The sequence below is a fragment of the Nicotiana tomentosiformis genome, chromosome 5, assembly GCF_000390325.3.
Source record: "Nicotiana tomentosiformis chromosome 5, ASM39032v3, whole genome shotgun sequence".
NCBI lineage: Eukaryota > Viridiplantae > Streptophyta > Magnoliopsida > Solanales > Solanaceae > Nicotiana > Nicotiana tomentosiformis.
Window position 1 is genome coordinate 13,682,436 of NC_090816.1, and position 27,328 is coordinate 13,709,763.

General features: G+C 36.9%; 1 protein-coding gene and 1 non-coding gene across 2 annotated transcripts; both read left to right on the forward strand.

The window, feature by feature from the left end:
• The first annotated feature begins 11,836 nt into the window (after positions 1–11,836).
• LOC104094645 (uncharacterized) lies at positions 11,837–15,210 on the forward strand. The gene is made up of 3 exons (XM_009600609.4): positions 11,837–12,002; positions 13,833–14,072; positions 14,968–15,210. Exons 1-3 carry the CDS (start codon positions 11,985–11,987, stop codon positions 15,013–15,015), a joined length of 306 nt encoding a protein of 101 aa, XP_009598904.1. The 5' UTR covers positions 11,837–11,984; the 3' UTR covers positions 15,016–15,210.
• A 95-nt stretch (positions 15,211–15,305) lies between these two features.
• On the forward strand, positions 15,306–15,386 carry TRNAL-AAG (transfer RNA leucine (anticodon AAG)). Its single transcript has one exon. It is a non-coding gene; the product is annotated as a tRNA-Leu (tRNA).
• The last annotated feature ends 11,942 nt before the right edge of the window (positions 15,387–27,328 follow it).

The window sequence follows — 27,328 nt, forward strand, 5'->3', positions numbered from 1 at the left end:
CAACCTCGCAAGTGTGACTCGGGGAGAAATTTTATTACTCACAAATGTTGAAGGAGTAATGAAAACAACTCTTTTCGAAGTGGTAGATATTGATATAAGGTACAACATCATTCTGGGAAAGCCATGGTTGCACGAGATGAAAGTTGTACCATCAACATACCATCAATTGCTGAAGTTTCCAACACCCGAGGGAAATAAGTAGATAAGGGGTGACCAACCGGCGGCAAGGGTGATGAATGCAATTTCGGTCTCCAGTAGCAAAGGAAAGGAACATATGGCATAGCAATTACAGGGCCCGGCATCTACTCCTAAACTAGATGAAATTAGCCAAGCATCGGAAGATAATCAGGTGCCGAGATATTTCCAAGATCCATAAGAGACCGATGCGATGAAGTCCACAGCGGAAGAGCTGAAGCAAGTGGCATTGTTAGAGGAATTCCTAGAAAGGAAATTCCACCCGGGGACAAGACTGCACCCGGAACTCAGGTCCGACTTCATTAAATTCCTTAAATCTAACACCGATTGTTTTGCATGGCCGCATGAGGATATGACAGGTATCCTGACAGAGGTTGTCGTACACAAGTTACGTTTGGATCCTAACATACCTCCGATAAGACAAAAGAAGCGCCCGATCGCTGAATCCAGGAGTAAATTTGTCAAAGAAGAGGTAACCCACTTACTTAACATCGGTTCGATCCCAGAGGTAAGATATCTAGACTGGATAGCTAATGTAGTAGTAGTTCCTAAAAAGAAGAATAAGTTTCGCATATGCATACATTATAAAGCTCTTAATAAGGCCTGCCCGAAAGACTCGTTCCCACTGCAAAATATGGATCAAATGATTGATGCCATAACCGAGCACGAGTTAATGAGTTTCCTCGATGTTTATTTCGGGTACAACCAAATTAAGATGAACCCGGAAGATCAAGAAAAAACTTCGTTTATAACGAGTTTCGTTATATATTGTTACAATGTGAGGCCCTTTGGGTTGAAAAATGCCGGAGCCACTTATCAACGGCTTGTGAACAAAATATTTAAAAATCAAATAGGAAAAACTATGGAAGTTTATATAGACGATATGCTTGTTAAATCCTCAAAAGCTGGTGATCATCTTAAACATCTGCAAGAGGCTTTCGACATTCTAAGAAAGCATAATATGAAGCTTAATCTCAAGAAATGCACGTTCTGGGTCAGCTTTGGTAAGTTTCTGGGGTTTCTAGTATCACAAAGGGGGATTGAAGTAAACTCCGATAAGATCAAGGCCATAGAGGATATCCCGGACCAATTGACAAGTGTGAAGGAAGTCCAAAGACTTACGGGGAGATTTGCAGCTTTGATCATATTCATTTTTCGATTGTCAGAAAAGTGTCATCGTTTCTTCACACTGCTCAAAAAGAAAATTAATTTTGATTGGACCTCGGAGTGCCAACAGGATTTGAGTGATTTAAAGAAGTATTTGTCAAGCCCTCCATTGCTTTCAAAACCAAAAAAAGGGAAAACGTTGCTGGTTTACCTCGCGGTCTCGAAAGTTACGATAAGTGTGGTTTTAGTCTGAGAAGATGAAGGTACGAAATCTCCCATTTATTATGTTAGTAAAATTTTAACGTGAGCATAAACCCGTTACCCACATTTGGAAAAACTGGCCTTAGCTCTTGCAGTTGCCGTTCGAAAGCTGAGGCCCTATTTCCAATGCCACCCGATAGCCGTGGTGTCTACTTTCACTTTGCGGAGCATCCTCCATAAACTCAAGCTCTCGTGTAGATTGGCCAAATAGGCCGTCGAAATGAGTGAGTTCGACATATAATATAAGCCGAGGAATGCAATTAAATCGCAAGTCTTGGCTGACTTCATGGCCGATTTTAGTTCGGGATTATTGCCTCAGGAAACCAAGGAAGAAATGATGATGTTAGAATTGACATCAGGGGTTTGGACCTTATTTACGGACGGAGCTTCCAATGTGAAAGGGTCCGGGCTCGGTATAGTCTTAATCATGCCTTCGGGGGAAACCCTGAAGAATGCTATCAGGACGGTCCATTTAACTAACAATGAAGCAGAGTATGAAGCTTTGATTTCAGGACCAGAGTTGGCCCAGGGACTTGACTCTTAGGTCATTGAAATCAAATGCAACTCACAGCTGGTGGTAAATCAGGTATACAAGATCTTCGAGACCAAAGCGAAGAGCATGCAACAATATATGGTAAAGGTTCAAGCTCTGCTGGCGTGATTTTGAGAGCGGTCAATTACTCATATCCCAAGGGAAGAAAATGCAGAATCAGACGCATTGGAAAACCAAGGGTCATCAACAGAAACAAAGGGAATGGAGTCAGGGTCGATAGTACAAATGATGAACTCAATCCTGGATACAGATGGTTACTACGAGGTAAATTCAACTAGCCTTGTCTAGGACTAGAGGAATGAAATTATCTATTATCTCGAACATGGGAAGCTACCTGAAGACCCCAAAATGTCCCGGGCGCTGCGCGCCAAAGCAGCGTGATATAGCTTCAAGGGAGGCCAATTGTATAGAAAATCTTTTCAAGGCCTACTGGCCCGATGCTTAGGAGTGTCCGGAGCTAAATATGACATGATAAAGGTTCACGAAGGGATATGAGGCAACCACTCATGCACAGATTCCTTGGTATTAAAGTTGGTAAGGGCAGGATATTACTGGCCCTGCATGGAACAAGACGCCAAGGACTTCGTGCGAAAATGTGATAAGTGTCAACACTACACGCCACTGGTGAATCAACCGACAAAACCCTTACATTAGGTCCTATCTCCGTGACCGTTCATGAAATGGGGAGTGGATATCGTTGGACCATTACCACCGACTCCCGAAAAGGTAAGATTTCTTTTAATTTTAACTGACTATTTCTCTAATTGGGTAGAAGCAGGTCCTTGTCAGCAAATCAAAGAACGGGAAGTGGTGGATTTCTTGTGGAAAAATATAATTTGCAAGTTCAGAATACCAAAAGAGATAGCATGCAACAATGTGCCATAATTTATCGGTGCAAAAGTTACAAAGTTCCTCCAATATTTGAAAATAAATAGGATCACATCTCCCCTTTATCATCCGAGTGCATATGGTCAAGTGGAGTCGACGAACAAAGTAATTATTCAAAGCCTCAAGAAAAGGTTGGCAGCGTCTAAAGGAAATTGTCCCGAGGAATTACCCGGAGTTCTATTGGCATTCCGAACTACGACCAAGTCGAGCATAGGGGAAACCCCTTTTTCCCTCGTGTAAGGTGCAGAAGATTTAATCCTGGTAGAAGCAGGGGAACCGACCTTGATATACTTCCAGACATAAGAAGAATTGAACAACGGAGCAATGCTTGTCAACTTGGAACTGCTCGATGAACGCAGGGAATTGGCATATATAAGAATGGTAGCTCAAAAGCAAAGAATGGAGCGGTATTATAATCGAAGAGACAACCTCCGTTATTTCAAAATAGGTGACTTGGTCCTAAGGAAAGTAACTCACAATACCCGGGAGCTCAACGCGGGGAAGCTAGGTCCAATGAGGGAAGGCCCCTACCGGGTTTCAACTATCACCAGAAAAGGTTCATACGAGTTGGAAAACCAAAATGGAGAGAAGTTTCCCAGGAATTGGAATATGGCACACCTCAAAAGATATTATTGCTGATGAACATTATCTGATCAGAAAGTATGTGTTGCACTCTTTTTCCCTTCGTTCAGTTTTTGTCCCAATTGGATTTTTCTGGCAAGGTTTTTAATGAGGCAGTAACAGAAAGAATACTACGAAGACAACAACAATAAGACCTTTAATAGCAAGGCACACAAGCAGAGATCCACTTAGGGATGGTTAGATAATCTTTTGCTTTATAGTAAATTCCCACCGTAAAGTTAAGTTTGTTATTGAGCAAAGTTTATCTGATCATACACGAGCACAAACCACTAGAGGGTTGTTGGATAGTTCTTCGCTCGATAGAATAAATTCCTAAGGGGAAGTAAAGTGTGTTACCAAGTTAAGGATTATCTAACAACACATTACTGGAATCTTCGAATATACAAGACTTCTATTGTTCCAATGCGCATTCTTCGCATTCGAACAATGGGGGATGATATGAGGATACAGCAACAATGACAACCACATTAACGGGGAACGAAAAATCAGAAGTATATTTACATCATCGAAATCGGGGGTTGTGCGAACAACCTCGTAGAAACAAGTTGTACAAGTTAGCCACAAATAATGTCGATTTCTTTTCAGCATAACAAATGCTTATGTATTTTTTCAAAAAAGAAGGAATAAAATGAAATCATTTTGTTTTTATCTTGTTTCTTGTCTGAACGATGAATTAGCTTTGTCATTTGAAAGTTAAACAAGTACTTCAAATGTTAGTGTCGTAATGAACATGAGACGTCCTTTTTAAGAGCACCATAAACATAAGAAGACCCTCTCTTATAAAAACCTTCATGGTAAAGGGTTGGTTATGGAAGAATTTATGCTCGGAATCAAAAATGCTATCGGGAAAAAATACACCCGAAGCCGCATACGAAAAGGACGCAAAAAGTAAACTTGCGCAAATACTTATCAAAGCCCTCACGGAAAAGGGCTGATGCCCGGAGCCAAAAATGCTTTCGGGGAGAATACACCCAAAAGTTTCACATAATAAGACACAAAAAAGTCTACGCAAAATTCTTAAAGAAAATGCAAAGATTAAAAGCTTCCATGAATATTCTAACAATAAGAAGACTCAAACAATACTTGAGCAAAAGTTGTTTTTTAAATTCATGACAAAATGGCATATATACGAGAACTGGAAAAAGAAAATAAAAGCTAAACTGCATTTTCTCCGGAACCAGGAAGAAGAGAAGTGTTCGCGCCCCCGAAAAAAGTAGATGGATCCGCTGATGGCTCAAACGTTTTCACTAGTTTGGCCTTCGACATCATTATCCTCCAATTCTTCTTCGGTTCCCGAAAATTCAGAACCAAAATCAGAAGGACCAGGTGCATCGAACATCGATGGGAGTCCATTTTTAGCAGCTAACTCAAGCTCGCGGGCCTTAGCAATTTCGGCATCAAAATCAATGACACCAGTTTTGGCCTCTTCTAAGGTTTTTCTCCTCATGCTGTACATGTCATAAGTGTTTTCAACAACGAGGGAAGCCGCTCGGCGCTTAAGTTCTTCTTTGAGTCGGGTTACCTCGGTAGAAAGGTTTTCCCAGGCGGACCTAGCAGATTTGAGGCTGACATCAAGGTCGCGAACAATTGAACTAAAGAGCCTATTATGCTCTATAGTTTTCCTGTACTTTTCTTCCAGCTGGGCGTGTCTCGCTCCCACTGCAGAAAGCTCTTCAATTTTGGAGTTTAAGACTGCCTCTAAGTTAATCACTCTTTCAGCAGAGGCAACCTCATGTTCGGTTGCGGCAAGAATGGCGTTATGGACTTCAACCCATTTGGCCCTGCTTCGTCAAATCTAACCCTCAAAGGGCCAATATCTTGGATAAGGGTTACTACTTTTTGTTCACTATGCCGCAAACAAGCTTCCAATAGAACAGCCTCAGTGGCTTTGGTTTCCAGTTCTGAAAGGCAAGAAACATGTTGCTCTTTCTCTGCCAAAAGTTGAACCGTGCTGAGATAATTTCTTCTTTTTCACGTATCAACCTCTGAAGGCTCTCAGAAGCAAGAAAGTTTGCCTACAAAAGTAATAAGGGTAAAATTCAGGAGATGTTCACATCCAAAAGTGGAAGAAGTACTAAAGGAAGAAAAAAACGTACCGATGCGGCGTTATGCATAGCATTGTTCAACAAACACTCTCCTGAGAGTGCTCGAATGTTTTCCCAGTCTTTATCTGAAGCCAAAGGCTTCAGATAATTAGCAAGATCCACCGGTCGGGATAGCAAGATTCATCTGGTAGAGACCGAAAGAGTAACATTCCTCCTCCTTTGTGGATCTTCAGAAGGGGAAGCATAATTTTGCCCCAAATTCCCATGAACTGGGGACTGTGGAAGAGGAACATCTTCTTCGTAGTCAGACGCAGCCGGCAGAGGTGATGTAGCAGTTGCTGGTGTTGGTGAAGATGAAGATGAAGCTAATAGAGTTGAAAAGTGAAAAACAATTGCGTCAAGTGCAGTTGTTGGGGCCCGAAAATGGGAGTCGACATTATCTACTAAATCAAATTCACCCCAAAGTGCCGAGGCATCGTCCTCGGTTGGTGTAACTCTCTCAATAGGTTGAGCAACATGTGGAGATGATAAGAGTCGTCCTCTTCTATGTAGAGAAGCTCCCTCATCACTAGCTTCTTCATCATCATCAATCATCACGGTGTCTATGACCGGCCCGGAAGGAGGGCCAGTCACCATCGTTGCCGGAGAAGACTCGGGGACATCGGTCCTCACCCTTTTATTATTTTCCCCGGTTGTAGAAGAGCGTCTTCTATTTAGTTGTTTGTCTTCCAGCCGGAGACTCCGGAGAGAAGCATTTGCTCTCGAAGCAGGCCCAAAGCCACCTGTTCGAGTAAGTGCCTCATGAAGCAGCCTCGTCGCATCAGCAGGGTCAGCCAAGACATCCTCCTCGAGAACAGTAACAGAGCCCGCGGGTAGACCTAATTTCATAGATGATAAGTAGGAATTTTGACCGCTTATTTGCTCTTGTTTACTTACGTTTTAGCACAAAATGCTTAAAGGTATTCCTGAGAACTAATGAAATGTGCTTTCTTGCAGGCATATTGGAAAATGAGCCAAAGAAGTGAAAATTAACTCAAAAAGGAGTAAAATTGGACAAGAACCAAAACAAAACAAAAAGGCTGCAGTATGACCACACAATACTATGTGCGGTCGCAAAATCTGAAGATGCACTGATAGAATTTCTTCACAGAGTGCGGACCGCACAATTATTGTGCGACCGCAGAAGACTAGATTCAGAGATTTGTAGTTTGGGAGCTTAAAGATGTGCGGACCGCACTATTATTGTGCGGACACAGGATGCCAAAATGCGGCAGCACTTATAAATATGCGGTCCGCAGAATGAAGCCAAGATCTAGTCCAAGAGCAAGAGTTCAGCCGCACTCAGAAATGTGCGGTCCGAACAATTAGAGGAAGTGCGGCCGCATCTCACTTTTATGCGACCGCAGAAAGCCAACCTGACTAGTCAATCTCAAAGTGCGGACCACACACATAATTGTGCGGCCGCACAACCTTCGCATGGGCAATTTTGTCAGATATTTTCAACTGGGTATAAATAGATCTTTTTGTTAGTTTTAGGTTAAGTTTGGTGCACCTGAACATTTAGAGCCGTTTTTATTTAATGTATTGGGTAACTTTGTACTAGTTTAGCATTTAAACATTAGATTTTCTTTTCTTAATCAATTATTATGCATTTTATCTTAGCTTCTTCTTTAATTTCTTCATTTTCCATGAGTAGCTAAACCCTTAGCTAGGGTTGTGACTCAATCCTAGTATGAGTACTTAATGGATGATTGATTTAGGGCTTATTTATGATTGGGTATATGATATTTAGCCTAGTTCTTGCTTGAATTTGAGAATTGATGGTTGCAAACATTGCTTCATACCTAATTAACTTAGTTTTTTCTTGAGAAAGTGAGACTATGTCTAGGAAAACTTGGCTAACAAGAATTATGGTGAACTCAATAAATTGATAGCCCTAATTAAAGGGTCGAATCTAGAGATAGTAAGACCCGACTTCAGCATTTATCACTTATTTCGTGATATACCCATTTGGACTTGAGAAAGCCAAATTGGGCAAAATCACTCAAACTACCGAGAGGTATAGAGTGAGTAAATAAATGTGATTGCTATATTGTATCTCGATCAACCAAATATGCCCTAAAGCTCTAAATCCGTTAGGTAACCAACTAGGCGGATGTCGCAACCCTAGTTATTTTATAACGTGAAAAACAACCAAAACCAAAAACATTGTCTCTTAGCTTTACAATTACAAGCATTAGCATAAAAGTAGAAGTCGAAACGACAATTGAAAATGTTGAAGTGTAATCTTAGGCACGTCGTACATTCACACTAGGTATATACCTAATCCCACATCAAGCTCCCTGTGGAATCGACCCCGACTCGCATTGGGTTTTTATTATTGCATCGACCGCCTCGCAACTTAAATTAGTGGTGTGAGTTTGGGTGACATCAATAGACAAGTTAGAAGAGATTAATCAAGTTCTTTACACGAAAAATTAAAAAAAGATGAGTTTGAATTACCATGATTCTTGGCCTTCCGCCCATATTTAGGGGCCAGTTCTTTCCACAAGCGAGTCTCGGGCGTCGTAACGTCCAAGATTTTCTGTACTCGCCGGTCCAAATCTTCAATCACCGGTGGGACCCATCGAGTTGCTGAAATAAATGAAGGATGGAGGGTCAATACGGCCATTAAAATATTTTAGTAAAAGGAAATACTAAACAAAAGGCTTACGAGTGCGGCTCCAAGCGGCCGGAAAGAATGAAGTCGTTGCCGGTATGATATCGTTGGTGGAAATTACAACGAACCATTCCATCCACCCACGGTTGTTGTCATCATCCATGCTAGACAATAAAGCATGGTGGCCATGCTTGCAGAGGTTTATCATTCCCCGCAGAAGATTTTGGGAGAATAAAGATTCATCATGTGAGCTAAGGATAGTTCCTCTCCAGTTTTCTAGCACAAACACCGAAGGCAAGCAGCCGTCCTCCACACAGAAGGACTTACTTATGCCAAACACACCTGGTAACGAAGGCAAAATTTCGCAATCACGGAGTCAAGCTCTCCGCTCAAAGAAAACACACCCAAAGTAAAGGAATACGTGTAAACATATGTAAAACCCTCCTTGGGAAGGGTGACTCACTCCGATAGATCAGGAGCGATAATTTCTACGTCATGGCAGCGATAGTCTTCCTTCACAGTAGGAATGCTCAAAGGACATATGGAATAAGGATACGTGCTAACGGCCCATGTATGAGAATTAATAATAGGGAATTTCTCTTTGAAGTCTTTTGTGGTAATAAGACTTCTAGGGATGATGGAGCCCACTGTTGGAGGAGAAAAATCCTCGGCTTTATTTTTACTTTTTGAGGAACCGGTACGTTTCAAAGAAGAAGCCATTGTAAGAAAGAAAAGTTTTTTCGTTTGAAGAGAATTAGCAAAAAAGATGAAGAAACAATATACAAGTTATATGAAGGAAGTTCGAACAATTATGAAATATAAGGGTGAAAGTTGATATGTATAAGTAAAAGTTTTTGGCGGCTAAATTCATGGCCAGGATTACCTCGATAATCGGCAAAAGATGTGCTGTATCATGGGAAGATACGTATTCGGGGCATTAAATACGGAGAGACATGCGTCTAATCAACCGTCAGAAGCCTTCAGGGGGAATTATAGTAATTCCCGCCAAAAAAGTATTTCTACCAAGTTCCCGATAACACAAAGTTATGTCATCAGAAAGCAGGTGGACTATTTGTATTGGGTAAAATATGTTATGACACGTGACCGTCCAAGAAAGGGATACGTGGAGCCCAAGTCACAGAGATGATTGAAGACTGAAGACAACTGTTTCGTTTGTCACCGGGAGATGTAATAAATGCTCTTCACCTGGTAGCATTCAATAGAGAATATTCATAGCATTAAGAGCAGTTATCCGTTACAAGAAATTTGGCATTTATGTTTACCGTTACATCTTTATAAATACCCCGCATAATTGACATTAAAGAAGGGTACGACCTTAGGATTTTCTTCATAGATATAAATATTGAGCTCAGTTGTCATTGTAAAGGGGAAAATTTTTTGGCAAACTTATATTATATTTTATACAAAACTCAATCCAATTTTATCTTCTGATTTCTTGATTCTTTTGTTGTTGTGCTTGGAAACCTTATTCCCGAAATTGTTGCTTCTGCTGCTTTGCCTATATCTTAAGGCTAAGTATTGCGTGATTCTTCAATTATTTATTTATTTTAGGATCAAATTAATTCACTTATATAGAAACTGCGTATAAATTCAACTGTACTATTTTACGGGTAAATAATTGCCTTCTAATTTAATAGAATGGTGAATAGCAGTAGCCTTAAAAAGTATATGTAGTAGCTCGATTAGATTGTTAGTAGCCTTAATAAGGTGTACAATCCGATCCGAAAATCTGAAATATTTACCCAATCCAAACTTTAAAATCGATCCGATCCAATTTAATTCGGATTGCATTTTATAAAATCCAAAATTCGAATTTATCATCTGAGATGTACTAAATCTGATCCGATCCGATCGATGCACAACTCTACCCTTATGCCTTGAGCACAAAGGCCGGGCCAAAGTGTGGCATTCCGTGAGAGTAAGCTAACCCCAAAAACTTATTCGCAGTTCGAATTGCAAGCTGCAATTCACTTGCATGAACCTAGAAGTCGGTAATCGCCGATAAGATCGAATAGCAAATAATAACTACATTAATTTCTTACGATAGGAAATAGTATACGGAAATCAGTATATATAATTTAATCTTTAGTATTTATATATTAAAAAAAATATATAGTGCTGGGTATACTGGCTATCGCTTTTGCTTTGCATTTATTTTCTGATTTTCATGATGTTGTTATTTTTCCTAGGGTATCTGTCGGTGATATTGATATTGTCTCCTTTTGTCTTCTTGAGCCGAGGGTCTTTCGAAAACAGTCTCTCTACTCTCCGGAGTAGGGGTACGGTTACACACTACCCTCTGGGTTATTGTTGTTGTTGTTGTTGTTGTTGTTGTTGTTGTTGTTGTTGTTGTTGTTGTTGTTTATATAAAAATTTACTATAATTGCTCTAGAATTAACCCGATAATATAAATAAACTTTGCACACACTAGCGTTAACGCATACTCCCCACAATTTAAGTTAAACTCAAAAAGAAAACGTGTCAAAGACTTGACAACTAGGGTTGAGCTTCGTAGAATTCGAGCCAGTTTAGTAGCGGTGGGCATAATACCGACCGAACCGAAAATTTTGGTTTATTCGATTGGTTTGCGGTTTATTATTTTAAAAAGTTCGATTCGGTGGTCGGTTTTAATGGTTCGGTTTTCGGTTAAACCTAAAAACCGAATTTTCAACCCAATCTTGGATTCTGTTCAGTTCTCTATATCCGGATGTTCCCAAATTTTTAACCCAATCTTGAACTCTGGTTCATTATTTTGTATACATAACTGAAGTGAAGATGCCTTCAGAACCGAGTCTTTCAAAGCAGACTCTTTATTCACAACCTTATTTGTCCAATTAAACGGTAAAGCATTTTTATTATCACAAAGATTAGATTTTTCGGGTTTATTTGGTGTCTCATTCTCTTTGTTATCAGAGACAATGAGTTGGTTCTTGAGCAAATGAACACCCAATGCTTCTCCTATAGTGCTGTCACTATCACTGCTGTTGCTTCTGTTTTGTCTTAGCTCAGTCAAGGGATTATCATAAAGGAAATTATATGAATTTGAAGAACGTAAGAAGGTTAGAATTTTCTTGAAGACAGTAGAAGCACTTGAATTAACCGAACTGAAATTCTACCGAAACCGAACCGAACATGAATAAACTGAATCGAACCGAAGTTATTATGGTTCGGTTTTGATTATTAAAATCACAAACCGAAAACCGAATTAACCGAATCAAAATTCTACAAAATCGAACCAAACCGACTGATGCCCACCCTACAATTTAGCATGAAAAAGGGGACCAAAAGGCAAAACTGCAAATATGTAAATTGTAAAGACCTTTTGTTTTCAAATTTAAAATCCAATAGCAATTTGCTTTTTAGACGTAACCAAAGGCCCTACTTGTTCTCTTTCATTTCTTTTAATTAAAAATTAAATAATAATAATAATAATAATACGATCTTTCTTCTTGGTAACGTACTATCCAATATACAACACATCAATCAGGAAAGTCCCTTCCCCTGTTTCTGTCAACTTCCCTACAAGGCTACACCACACCATTAACTGCTTTATTAGTTCTTTCCCTTTTCATATTAGTAACTTCAGAATACTTTTTCTAAACTCTGGTTTGCAATGGAAGATCGCAAAGAGGTAATCTATCTTTTCTTATACTATATGCTTATTGCTTGTTTTTCTTGCTACCTTTTTTTTTATTGAATATGGTGGGAACTTATAGTTAGAACTTAGAACTGTCTCTTGTGTTTTGCTGAAGTACCTTTCTTGATGTTTCTGTACGTGTATGTTCTGCTTGTATCTATACATTCAACTTGAACAAGAATATCCCATATAGATTTATAGATGCTTTTGTTCTGCTAATCATTAAGTCTCTTTCGAGAAATCTGCTAGGTTCAAAATTATATTATTAAAATTATGAGTTCAAATTTAATATTTGTTAAAATTTTATATATATTCCGTATGGACAACTATGGATTCAGATGAATCTCTAACTGAAAGGTTACGTCCGCTGCTGGCGAGGTTAGTGGCGTATGGTTCCAAATTTGGCGAATAATTAGATCGTCCCTTTACTCCTGTCACTTAAATACCAGATTTTTGTATGTGATAGAAGTCAATATAACTCTTTGACTTTTACCACTAGACTAAAGCTCAAGGCTATTTACTTGTACTCCCTCCGGTCACTTTCACTTGGCATGTATAATAAAAATAGATATTCACTTTTACTTGGTACTTTACACATATCAAGAGAAGACAACAAATTTTTTCCTGTTTTACCCATAGTATTTATTACTATTTCAAATCTTTTTCTCAAATCCAATAAAATATGCATCAATTAATATGGGTAACATGATAAATTATGTACTTCATTTATTATTTTTTAAGGAGTGTGAAAAGTCAAAACGTGCAAAGTAAAAGTGACCGGAGGAAGTAGTAATTATGCATCATCTGCATGTGTTACTGTGAAAAAGCAGTTGTTTTTTATTTGCTTGGTGGTTCAAATTTACCAAATTTAGTCAAGAATCATCAATATGGTCAACTTTAATCATCTAAAGTATTTGGATAATTAATAGGGGTAATTAGTCAAAGTTCTCATTTCCCTCCTGCATACTCTTCTGGAGTTGTCTGAGGAGTTATGGGTGCCAATTCATGACCAGAATTTCCTACTTTCTTTTCTTCCATTTAAATCTATGTTATTGTATTTTTTAAGTTTTATTTGTGGTAGAATATTGGCTCATGATTAGTCAAAGTTAGACTTTGAATTGTAAGCTAATCGCACAAATATTTTGAATATGCAATGTTCAATGGAAGGAAAAATATGTACTCCACTTAGCAGTTGTTGCCTTCCAGCTGGACCAGCCTATATATTTTAGTTAATATTTCTTTAATAAATTTATGATTGTTAATACACGAGTGTCTACGTTTATATTCCTAAAGAAAATTTGTAGGTAATGAAAATCAGTGACTTGATATGCTCTGTATAACTTTGGTGTGATGAATTTGAATACTAAACTGGACTTAAACCTTCTGAAGAATATGAAATAACTTGCTTTTAGGTTAGAATAGTATATAGGAGTATCTGAATAAATACTACACGTTGTGTTTAAGTGTCAGAAGCGGAGATTTGGAGCAACAGTAAAGTTATCTTCATGTGACCTATAGGTCACGGGTTCAAGTCGTGGAATCAGCCAGGCTGCCTACATCACACATCCTTGGGGTGTGGCCCGTCCTTGAACCTTGCGTTAACGCAGGGTGCTTCTTGCACTGCGCTACCCGACCCTATATTTAAGTGTCAAATTTGAAATTTAGACGGTGTGAGTTATGAGACTGGATTTTGAAATGTATATTTAACTCGATCTACACTTGTTTTTTGCACGTGTGTATAAGCACTGGGTTCTACAAAACCGGCAAACCCATGGTTGGATCCGCCACTACGACTCATTTACGTAAATCTTCTTTATTTTACAGAAGACTGCACCATGGTTATCTGTACCACAGTTTGGGGACTGGGACCAAAAAGGTGCATTGCCAGACTACTCACTGGATTTCTCAAAAATAAGAGAGAATAGGCAACAGAACAAGAGGAATTTGTCAAGAGTTAGTCTTGGTAATGAGGAAGAGCTTATTTCCTCAACTACAACTAATGCAAATACAGGCCACTCAGCCCACAACAATGATCAAAATTACCATCAAAACCAATCTCCAACTGTAAGATTTCGTGACGTTTTTTGTTTAAATTGCTGATATAGTTATTAATAGTGGTTTTTAGTTAGCTTAGAAGGATTTATTATAGCATTAAATACATAGATAAGACAAGTAGTTGTCAATTATTTATGAAGAGTGGCAAAAAGTATCTAGAGGGATACATTGGTAGGGCCAGTGGCGGAGCCATGTTATGCATAGGATCCAATTCGTCTTGAAATTATACTGTGCAAATAGGGTAATAATATTTGTGTTCATTGTTCATTAATGGAAATTACTTGAATTTTTAGCGTGGACAATAGGGAAAGAAGCATGGTCCATATATAAATGGTTTTAATTAGGCACAAATGCTGTTCTCATGTGGATTTCCTCTCATTGATGTTGATGCAATGTGGTCATTGGATAAGTACTATATCACATGAAATCTGTATATACAAGTTGCAATTAAGAAAGTGATGTTTGCCTTATTGGGTAAGAAACTTCTCTTACTCAGAAAAATTGCCTGAGGAAATGGTCTAATTCTAGTAATGCACATGCAATTGCTATTGTATGTCAGGTACTTAGTGTCTAACTTGTGGTGAAACTGTGGCTTTGTCTTGCAGATACAATCTCTTCCACTTGTGTGAATGACATAACATTGATCTGAAAGAACATATTTCATCTTGATTTTAATTTCTACCTAACAACAAGAAACCTCTAATGTTGGATTTGATTTGAAAGATAGACGATTAGGACCGAGCGGCGCGGTGAAAACATTAGGATCCCTTCACTCCTTAACCAAAGGTCTCGGTTGCGAGCCTGAGAATAGAGAACCTTTTGATAGGGAACATTTTTGCTCTACTTAGTGGCCTCCTTTATTTGTTTTGACATTCACCTTTTCTTTTTTAATTTCTTTTGACAGACAAGGAGAAGCATTTTCAGTTACTTCAATTGCTGTGTGAAAGCTTGAGAATTCATGGGACTGATTTTTGTGTTTTTATGTAATGATAATGTACCAAGGTAATCTATATTCCCCAGGTTTCGAAGTTGTTAAAAGTAGGAAATATTCTTGGTTTTTCAGATTTTAATGATCAACAATTGTTTGTCAAGAATAGTAATTAAGTGTTAATTAATGATGATGGCTTATTGTTGTCCACTGTTTTAATTAGATACTCTGGCTTGAAAATTTCCTCTCAACAAGATTGTTCACTTCGAATTGAACTAAATGATTAAAATTTTAGCAACTTCAATTGTGTCAATGTTGAGATGGCCGAGTTGGTCTAAGGCGCCAGATTAAGGTTCTGGTCCGAAAGAGCGTGGGTTCAAATCCCACTCTCAACAATTTGATATGTTGTTTCAATCATATCTTTTACTTTTTAAAATATATCGGAAGTTTAGAATTACTCACACACTGATTTTAGGAGACAGAAATTGGTCGTATATGAAATCAAAATCTTAACCGGGTGTCAATGGATATTTGAAAACCGATTGAACCGAACCGGTTTTTAGGTTTCTATTAATAAAATCGTAGGTTTTTATATAACTCTACAATCGTACCGATAATTAGGGTATGTTTTTTATTTTATGAAAATAAACCGAAAAAATACCGAACCGTATCAAATAAATTTATATGTGAAAGATATATATGTTAAGTTTAAAAATAATAATTATGTTTTTCTTTGGGCCTAGGAATTTTGAAAATTATTATAAGTCAATAAGTAATTAAAATCAAAATCCTAATTCCCAAACCTAATATGCTACTCCTACTGAAACTAAATTATTTCTAACATATTCACTAGCAAGACACAAAGTATATATTCTAGCGGTTATGAGTAGCAAACTACAATGTATTGAATATATTTCTCTTCGTATAATTTAGATTTATCTTTTTGAATATTTAATCTTCTATAAACTTTATTCATGAGTCCTAACTTAGTTAATATTTTTCTACTCGTCTTTGCTTAATGTCTTTTATACTGTTGTAGAGTAGTTGATGGATCTATACTCTGTCCATCTTTCATATTTTCTTAATTCATCATCATTTAAATAGTAAATTGTCTAGAGAGTTTTGCTAAGTACTATAAAAATATGTATGTTATGATATTCTACTTTTATTAGTGATTTTTACATGATATTTAAAAAATATCGAAAATTAACCAAATTGTACCGATACCAAAAAATTTAATTTTAGTTATATATAATAGAATAACCGAAAAATTGATATGATACAAATTTTACAAAATAAACGTTGAACCGAAGCATTGACACTCCCGAATATGAGGCTACTTTAAAGGCAGTGTGGTTGACGTTTAAATGCTTTTTTTGCTTTGTTCTTTTCCGGTGGTTATTCCATCACCCAATGAAATTGAGTAGTAACTACAGTAGTAAATACTGAATATTTATTTTAATTAAAAATAAAAGATCAAGTCATAACACGATAATCTTTGGCCATTCAACTTAACAGTAAGTATATATCCGACCTCATTTATTAATGATGGCGAATGGGGACCATATTTTATAGGTTAGGGTTAAATTTGGACTTTTACCTTAAAATTATTGTTTTTTTTTGAACTAATTACATTTTGCTTTAGATTAAAAGGGTATTTTTTTTCTCTAATGAACAAGCCAACTACCAAGATAGCAGATTGAGACAAGTCGCCAGTATAAGATTTGGGGAATATATCGAGGAAGAGATCAAATAATCTTTGAGCAGTTAGATATGAGTAACATATTTATGTGTTTTAATTTGAGGAGTAAAGCAGCTGATATTTATACCAAATCTTGATATTCGATTTAAATTATCGAATAACTTATATTGTTTCTATTTCCAATCTAAAAATAGTAACAGCAAATTTTGACACCATCAAGAAATATGGTATAAGGGCGGAACGGGTTTCATTCAAACCTGAACCTTCCTTGGAAAATCACACTGAATATACAAGGTCTGAATTACTTCATACATATAGTAGATATTGAATTATCTTGACATTGTTATCAATACTGTGTTCGAAATCAGAAAATCAGATAAGCAAACAAACGTTAGTTCAATAAACAAATTATAAAATAATTCCGAGCCCACTGAATTCACAGTGTGTCCTTAAGGAATTTAATCCCCTCACTGTTACCCAAGGTTATGGATTAATTCCTCCCAGGATAGAACGGAATAACTATTCTGTGATAGCGCCACTACAAATCACAGAACTTCAGCGAACTCAACAAACGAAACAAATCACACTTGACACTTATATTTATTTGAAAATAATGCAACAATGTAGAAAAGAGGGGAGAAGTTTTCAGATTTTTCATATCTAAAAAATGAGGCCAAACCTCTAAATTTATAGACAAAGAAAGGGTAAGATGAAAATGTGCAATTCAAAAGGTGCCTCTTCCATTTCCCATTCACACCCTTTAAAGAAAAAACGCAACAGACATAACCCACAAGCTCTTCGCGTGGTTCTTTGTATTTCGAATTCTTTTATTGAAAATTCTCTCTTCGTCATTGTATATATTGGATCCCACTACCTGAGATCTTGGATATGTAAGGCCTTGAAAATGAAAAAAATTCTAAAGTAATTTTCTTCTTTAGGCCAAATATATACGTAGATACCTAAATTTGTCACGCAATTTTTTATTTAGACATTTAAAGTAAAACTTGTTTCGATTGAACATCTATAGTAAACCCAAAGTGTGCCAATCAAACAATGGCATGGTTGATAGCGTGAGTTGCACCTATGGAATGATTGTCCTCTATTGATGTCCTAGGTAGGGGCGGAGCTAGCCCTTCGTAATACGAGTTTGGTTAAACCCAGTAACTTTATTCAAACTCTGTATTTGTCTTAAAAAATTATTGAATTATGCACAAATTATTAATTTAAACCTAGTAACTTAAAAGAATTAGAATATTGAACTCATAAGTTTTAAATCCTGACTCCTCCTCTGATCCTAAGAGTATTTTCGATTCATAACTATATGTTCATACACCCTTCTATCTCTTAATTACTCTGTTTTCACTTAAAAAATATACTAGTTGTAGTTTAATTTTGGGCAAACTACAACCAGAAATATCAAACCAAAGAGCATTCTACATGGTACAACTCATGCAATCAATCATGTAAGCAAAATATGCTTGATTGCTACACTTTGGACCTACTATAGGTGTTCAATCGGAATAAGACTTACTTACAACAACAACAACAATAATATATACCAGTGTATTCCCGCAGTGTGGGATTTGGTGAGAATAATATATACTCATACCTTACCCCTACATTGTGGAGGTAGACAGACTGTTTTCGGAAGAACTTTGGCTCAAGAAAAGTATTTTCAACCGTTTTAAAAAAAAATAGTAGTGAAGAAGTTATGTTGAGGCTACTGAAAACAGGAACAATAACAATAACAAAAAAATAAGACAACAGAAGCAAGAGTAACAACAATGAATAACATATATTGAAGAATAAAATAAATTGAGAATGGAATGATCTGCAGATACAGTGTCCCAAACTCGACTCTTATTAAAATTCTAACCTAATCCCCGACCTCCAGATTCTTCCATTTAGATCTATGTCCTCGGTAAGCTGAATATATGCCATGTCCTGTACTCTAATTTCGTCTCCCCGGTACTTCTTCGGCCTTCCCCTACCTCTCCTTAGACCCATAATCGCCAACCTCTCACACATCCTCATTGGAGCATTTGTGCATCTCGTTTTAACATGACCGAACCATCTTAGCCTCGCTTTCCTCGTTTTGTCAATCATGGGGGCTACTCCCACCTTATCCGAATAATTTCATTCCAAATCATCCATATTTCTCCTAGTATGATTTAAGTGTATGCTTTAAGTATCTCCATATATATTCACATACACACCGCTAATCCAAATTAGTTGAACCAATATATACCAAATTCAGGATAATTAAGCAAAAATAAATGAAGGTAAACTCATCTAGAAGCTGCCAGCCTTGGGCATAAAGACAAATTTGCTGGCTAACTTATTAATTTTAGTTCGCATATACGAGTTTTTGGGGGACATATAATATACACATTCTACGTATATTCTGGCTAGCAAATGCAATTAATTTCGGCCGATCGATTAATTTTATATTTTTCTCTTAATATAGAAATGATCCAATCCAGCGTGACCCAATACCCATATACGTAAGTTAAAATAATACTAAAAATGAATTCTTCCCTCCATAAGAAACTTATTTCGGAATGCATGAGATTCTGACAAAAAAAAAATAAGGAAATAACAGGTATAATTTGAGAGCACTTGAAATAAAAATGTTATCGATTTGAATAAAAATTTTGAAAAGAAAAATAAAAGATAGAAGTATCATGTTTTGAAGGATTTACTATTTATTTTTAGTATTACTTTAATTTTTATATATGAGTATTGGGTAAGGTGGGTCAGGTCGGGTTGGTTCATCCCAATTTTAATTAGATTATTATTTATTAGACTGAAAATAAGAAATAAATAACCACAAAATAAGAAAATACTACTGAAAAATTATATTTTCCAACCACTATGATTTTTGTGTGAGTTAGTAAAATTTTATGATTTTTGTGTGAGAAAACATAATTATATGACTTTAGTGGAAAAAAGTCATAGTTATGATTTTTGTGTGAGAAAACAAAAAGTATATGACTTTAGTGAAAAAAAGTCATAGTTATATGACCATTTGTGAAATTTACCCAGTTTTTGGATCTTTTTTGTTATCCTTTTGCTTTTTGATTTTTGTTCTTTTCTCTTTTGCTAGAGAGTGGGACAGAGAATTTTAGGAAGCATAAATAAATGCCTCAGACGCTAGAAATCGATCGCGTTTGAGTACTATAAAATGTAAATGAGGAAGATGCCTCTTATCAAGAAGCATCAGATTATACTAGAAAAGGACTGATATTTTTGAATCATATCGCGATGCCGAGTAAGTCAAGTCAGAGTCGAATTTAACCAAGTTTCATTAAGATTTTTGCAGTATTTGATCATGTTTTCACAAATAGTTTTTAAATATTTTAATTTTTTAACTATCGTGACTTATAGTACTTTTATGAATATTCTAATTTTGTAAATTTTATTTCAATAGTTTAAAGAATCTATGTATGTATTCTCACAAAAATTAGTCGACTTTGACCTTCGTACTCTGCAAAAGTTCAACAAATTGAAATGAAGGAAGTATTACTTAACCGAGCTTGAGCCGAGCATGCATTTCCGGTTTACTTGTATTGATTTCATATACTGCATTTATTGATATCCTAAATTCAAGAATTATTAAACTAGAATAGATTTATATTTAAATTGGCTCTGTGGATGCTAGTGATTAAACAAATTATTTAAAAAGAGAGAGGAGTTTTTAGAGTATTAATTAAGTTAATGAATGAGTATTTGCAGAGTTCAATCGAAGTAACTAATTCTATATATGATCTTACCTCTTCTATATAGAAGAAAAAGATTGAGATGTTATATGGCCTTTCGCAGTAACAAACCGACCATTTTTCGTCTTGCTTGAGCCTTTAGGCCATTTTCTCTTACTATTTGGAATATTTATAAAGAATTTATTCCAATCTCGTTAAAGTTAGCTAAGTCAATTTGTAAACGAAAATGTGAGAGTTATCTAGATTTCTCTTTAGTACTTTCTTCTTTTTTTGGTACGGAAAATATTATGTACTTCAAGCAACAACAATTTTCAAAATTAAATGAAGATGCCAATATGTTTTATGGGATTGAGATGCATAATACTTTTTTTTTTATTTTGTAGTTCCTCCGGTTTTTACATTAAAAAACAATTGAAAAGGATAAATTAGGAACTTCTTTTGTTAGATTAACTACGTGATAGTGTATGCTTAAATAAAAAAGTACTCTCAACGACACATGTTTTTTTCGCCATGCGGTTTAATCCCAATTACTCCCTTAAGAATAGGAGGCAATAATACAACGAATTCGTCAGAGAGTACTCGGCACAAGCTGCCAAAACACGCTCAGTCGTCAATCTCCAGCCCAAAGCTGACCAGTACAACCATATGTTGTTAGTCCCGTCAATATTGTTGTATTTGTAAATAATAATTTTGGGAAATATAAGTTATCGTAATGAAATAGTAATTAATTCGAACCCACTGAATTCACAGTGTTTCCTTAAGGAATTTAATCCCCTCCTAGTACCCAAGGTTATGGATTATTTCCTCCCAGGATAGAACGAATCACACACTGGTGTAGCGGTACTTCAAACCCCAGTGTTTCAGCGAACACAAAGTTCGGTAGCAAATCACACTTACAGTTGCTTTGTTTGAAGTTAAAACAATGCAGAACAAAGGAGTAGAAACTCAGAAAATCGTATGGAAATGCTGAGAGGAAGGAGTGCAATGTATAGCCAAAGTTGAGCGTTTTCAGTTTGGTGTATCTTTCTTCAACAGCTGCTGCACATATTTATAGCAGTCAGCTTTGAAGCAATCAATCGATCATTTGACCGAATCCGAATCCGAATCCGAAGCCGAAGCCGAAGCCGAAGCCGAGCCGAGCCGAGCCGAGCCAAGCCGAGCCGAGTAGAGCGAGCGACGACGGCGACGGCGCGAGGTTTGCTTTCTTCTTAACTCTTTAACAGCTACAAGAAGAGCAATTATATATATACCCACCAAAAATCTTTTCCTCTTCCAATATGGGACAATGTCTCATTGTTAAGAGGGAGAAACTTAAAATTTTACTTAAAAATTTTATTTTTCCCTCCATTTTTCATTCACCCTCATTTTAAGACTATTTCATCTTAAATAACAAAAACCTCAACAATCCCCCACATGAATGGGGGAATGGCTATATCACGAAAGTATGCATGGAAAAACTGTGTAATTTACAAGCAAAGATTAATCGCATCTGGATAAGTAGGTTTCCCTTTGAACTTTCCGTAGTGAACTTATGTCGGATATACTCGGTCAATCGGTAGATTTGATATCTTTGAACCGTCGATCTTTGGTGTATACCTAGACAACCATAAGTCACACAATCAACCCTTAACCGTCTTTGGTTCTCATTGTTGTGTTCGTTTCAGCCATGAACACCGCCTGGTTTCATAAGTGCGTAGAGAACTGGCCTTACAAAGTTCTCCTTGAAGCGGCTAACACTTCACACTTACATAGGTGATTTCTAAACGTGTCATCCTGTAGATACACTATTTGATATACCCCGTATCAAATTTAGAAATCATTAAAAAGTCTTAATGCTTTATCCTTGGTACTGAACATTGTCTCATCACGAGAACGGACTTAAATTTTATTTGATAATGTTGAACCGTCATTAATGACTTTGTTTGATCTCCTTGAACCTAGATCTTGGGATCTCCAGTCTTCTAGGTAGAGTTACCGCCACAATGACTTGTTCTCGGCCATAGCCCCATTCCCTTGATGATTTCTCAACTACCTCTCTAGTTAGGCCTTTTGTAAATGGATCCGACACATTATCACTTGACTTTACATAGTCAATCGTGATAATTCCTCTAGAGAGTAATTGCCTAACGGTTTTATGTCTTCGTCGTATATGACGAGATTTACCGTTATACATGACGCTCCCAGCCCTTTCAATTGCCGCTTGACTATCACAATGTATGCATATTGGTGCCAACGGTTTGGGCCAAAATGGAATGTCTTCCAAGAAATTCTGGAGCCATTCAGCTTCTTCACCGGCTTTATCTAAGGCTATGAATTCAGCCTCCATTGTAGAGCGGGCAATACATGTTTGTTTGGACGACTTCCAAGATACCGCTCCTCCGCCAATAGTGAATACATATCCATTCGTGGACTTAGAATCAGTTGAACCGGTAATCCAATTTGCATCATAGTATCCCTCAATCACCGCAGGGAATTTACTGTAGTGCAATTCAAAGTTCTGGGTATGTTCTAAATATCCCAAAACTCGTTTCATTGCCATCCAATGAGATTGGCCTGGATTGCTCGTATATCGACTCAGTTTACTTATAGCACAAGCTATATCTGGTCGTGTACAATTCATGATATACATTAAGCATCCCAACACACGAGCATAATCCAATTGTGATATGCTTTGGCCTTTATTCTTTGCTAATGCAAGATTCACGTCAATTGGAGTCTTTGCAACTTTAAAGCCCAAGTGCTTGAATTTTTCAAGTACTGTCTTAATATAATGAGATTGTGACAATGCCAGACCTTGAGGAGTCTTATGGATCTTAATTCCCATAATTAAATCAGCAACTCCCAAGTCTTTCATATCAAACTTGCTATTGAGCATACGCTTAGTAGCATTTATGTTGGCAATGTCATTACTCATTATCAGCATATCATCCATATATAGGCAAACAATGACTATGTGATTTGGAACATTTTTAATGTACACACATTTACCACATTCATTTATCTTAAAATCATTTGACAACATTGTTTGGTCAAATTTCGCATGCCATTATTTGGGTGCTTGTTTTAGTCCGTAAAGAGACTTAACAAGTCTACATACCTTCTTTTCTTTACCTGGAACCACAAACCCTTCAGGTTGTTCCATATAAATTTCTTCCTCCAACTCTCCATTTAAGAAGGCCGTCTTAACATCCATTTGATGAATTTCAAGACCATACACTGCAGCTAATGCTACTAACATCCGTATGGACGTAATTCTTGTAACTGGAGAGTATGTATCAAAGTAGTCTAGACCTTCTCGTTGTCTATACCCTTTGACTACGAGTCTTGCCTTGAATTTATCAATAGTGCCATCATCTTTGATTTTTCTCTTAAAAATCCATTTAGAACCCAAAGGTTTATTTCCAGGAGGAAGATCAACCAATTCCCATGTATGGTTGTTCAATATGGATTCTATTTCACTATTGACTGCCTCTTTCTAAAACAATGATTCCGAAGAAATCATAGCTTCTTTAAATGTTTGAGGCTCATTCTCCAATAAGAAAGTCACAAAATCTGGTCCAAATGAAGTAGACGTTCTTTGACGTTTACTACGTCTTGGATCCTCCTGATTACATGTACTTTCTTTTGTTTCTTTCCGAGGTCGTTTAGATCCTTCACCAAACGACTCACATTCCTTTTTATATGGATATATCTTTTCAAAAAACTCAGCATTATCTGATTCTATAACTGTATTATTATGAATGTCGGGATTTTCTGATTTATGAATCAGAAATCGATATGCTTTACTATTCGTCGCATATCCTATGAAAACACAATCAACGGTTTTCGGTCCTATCTTTACCCTTTTGGGTTTAGGAACTTGCACTTTTGCCAAACACCCCCACACTTTAAAATAATTCAAGTTGGGCTTCCTTCCTTTCCATTTTTCATATGGAACGGATTGTGTTTTGCTATGGGGCACTCGATTTAATATTCGATTAGCCGTAAGAATGGCTTCTCCCCACAAGTTCTGTGGCAAACCAGAACTTATCAACAACGCGTTCATCATCTCCTTTAATGTGCGATTCTTTCTTTCCGCAATCCCATTAGATTGGGGCGTGTAAGGGGCTGTTGTTTGATGAATAATTCCATATTCTAAACATATTTCTTCAAAAGAAGATTCATATTCACCACCTCTATCACTTCTTATCATTTTTACTTTCTTGTTAAGTGGCGTTTCAACTTCATTTTTGTATTGCCTGAATGCGTCTATTGCTTCATCTTTACTATTCAGTAAGTAAACATAGCAATATCGAGTACCATCTTCAATAAAAATTATGAAATACTTCTTTCCACCGCGAGATGGTATTGACTTCATGTCACAAATATCTGTGTGAATTAAGTCTAAAGGATTTGAATTCCTTTTAACTGACTTATAAGGATGTTTAACATACTTAGATTTCGCACATGTTTGACATTTTGATTTTTCGCATTCAAACTTCAGTACTTCCAAGTTAATCATTTTCTGCAAGGTTTTATAATTGACATTACCCAAACGTACATGCCATAAATCATTTGACTCAAGTAAGTAAGAAGAAGCTGAAATATTATTATTGTTTTCCACAACCATTACATTTAGATTGAAAAGGCCCTCGGTGAGGTAACCTTTTCCTACAAATATTTCATTCTTACTTATGACAACCTTGTCGGACACAAAAACGCACTTAAAACCGTGCTTAATAAGAAGTCCAGTAGAGACTAAATTCTTTCTCATTTCGGGAACATGAAGGACATTGTTCAAAGTCATGACCTTGCCAGAAGTCATTTTCAGAAATATCTTTTCATATCCTTCAACTTTTGTTGTTGAATCATTTCCCATATAAATTGTCTCTCCGGGTCCAGCAGGAGCATAAGTAGCAAAAGCTTCTCTAACTGCACAAACATGGCGAGTGGCTGCAGAATCAAACCACCACTGTTTAGGATTTCCCACCAAGTTATATTCAGAAAGCATGGTACACAAGTTATCAACATCATCATGCTTTACTACCATGTCTGCTTGACCCCTTTTCTTGTCTTTCTTCGGAGCACGACACTCCGTAGATTTGTGTCTGATATTTCTACAGTTGTAGCAATTTCTACTGAACCGCTTCTTGCTTGGGTTGTATTTCGGAACAGAAGCCTTCTTCCTCTTTTTGTTATCTTCAACAATATTTTCTCCCATTATTGTTGAATTTTCACGGCCTCTCTTTTTAGCAGCTTTATTGTCCTCTTCGATTCTCAACCGAACAATGAGATCTTCAAGGGACATTTCCTTTCGTTTGTGTTTCAAATAATTTTTGAAGTCCTTCCACAACGGAGGCAACTTCTCAATCATTACTGCTACTTGGAATGCTTCATTGATGACAAGACCTTCAGCAAGTAGATCATGAATAATCACTTGAAATTCCTGGACTTGGGTAATAACAGACTTGCTATCTACCATTTTGTAGTCCAAAAATTTTGCGGCAACGAATTTCTTCATCCCGGCATCTTCAGTTTTATATTTCTTTTCAAGTGCATTCCACAATTCTTTTGACGTCTCCACGCCACTGTATACATTATACAGATTATCATCCAATCCGCTAAGAATATAATTCTTGTATAAAAAATCAGAATGCTTCCACGCTTCAATCACTACAAAGCGTTCATTCTCTGGAGTTTTATCTGGCAGATCAGGAACATCTTCCTTGATGAACTTCTGTAGACATAACGTAGTTAAGTAGAAGAACATCTTCTGCTGCCAGCGCTTGAAATCAATCGCGAAAAATTTTCCGGGTTTTTCTGCCGGTGCCAACGCCGGTGTTCGGCTTGTCGATATGTTGGCAGTCACCGTCGGAACAACTTGGTTTTCGCTTTCAGTCGTCATTTTTTCTGTAAAAGAATGACACAAATAAACATTTAATAAACGTTTTCAAACTGGAGTAAAAATCACGTAGATTTTAATCTCCAACAAAATGCCACGAAGGCTTTACTCTCCAAAACGGGAGTACACAAAACCACAAAGGTTTTAGTTTGTAGAATAATAATAATAACACAAATACAGAAATAAATATTAAATTCCTTAAGATTGTTAGTCCCGCCAATATTGCTGTATTTGTAAATAATAATTCTGGGAAATATAAGTTATCGTAATGAAATAGTAATTAATTCGAGCCCACTGAATTCACAGTGTTTCCTTAAGGAATTTAATCCCCTCCTAGTACCCAAGGTTATGGATTATTTTCTCCCAGGATAGAACGAATCACACACTGGTGTAGCGGTATTTCAAACCCCAGTGTTTCAGCGAACACAAAGTTCAGTAGCATATCACACTTACAGTTGCTTTGTTTGAAGTTAAAACAATGCAGAACAAAGGAGTAGAAACTCAGAAAATCATATGAAAATGCTGAGAGGAAAGAGTGCAATGTATAGCCAAAGTTGAGCGTTTTCAGTTTGGTGTATCTTTCTTCAACAGCTGCTGCTATTGCAGCTGGTGGTCAATACACGGATTGGAATATATCCGTTACAAATGCGGATAATCTTACGTTAATATTTACTATTAACAAATAAATTTGGTCCAAAAAATTAATCAATCAATCATTTGACCGAAGCCGAAGCCGAGCAGAGCGAGCGACGACGACGGCGCGAGGCTTGCTTTCTTCTTAACTCTTTAAGAGCCACAAGAAGAGCAATTATATATATACCCACCAAAAATCTTTTCCTCTTCCAATATGGGACAATGTCTCATTATCAAGAGGGGGAAACTTAAAATTTTACTCAAAAATTTTATTTTCCCCTCCATTTCCCATTCACCCTCATTTTAAGACTATTTCATCTTAAATAACAAAAACCTCAACATATGTCACCGCGAGTTTTGTCGTACCCCGCCTATTCGTCCCGTTCTGTAATGATGCATGTA

Bases quoted from the DNA above. Each gene is read 5' to 3' on its own strand.
- LOC104094645 (XM_009600609.4), top strand. The intron at 14,073-14,967 runs GTAAGATTTCGT...TTCTTTTGACAG, and splicing joins ATCAAAACCAATCTCCAACT to ACAAGGAGAAGCATTTTCAG.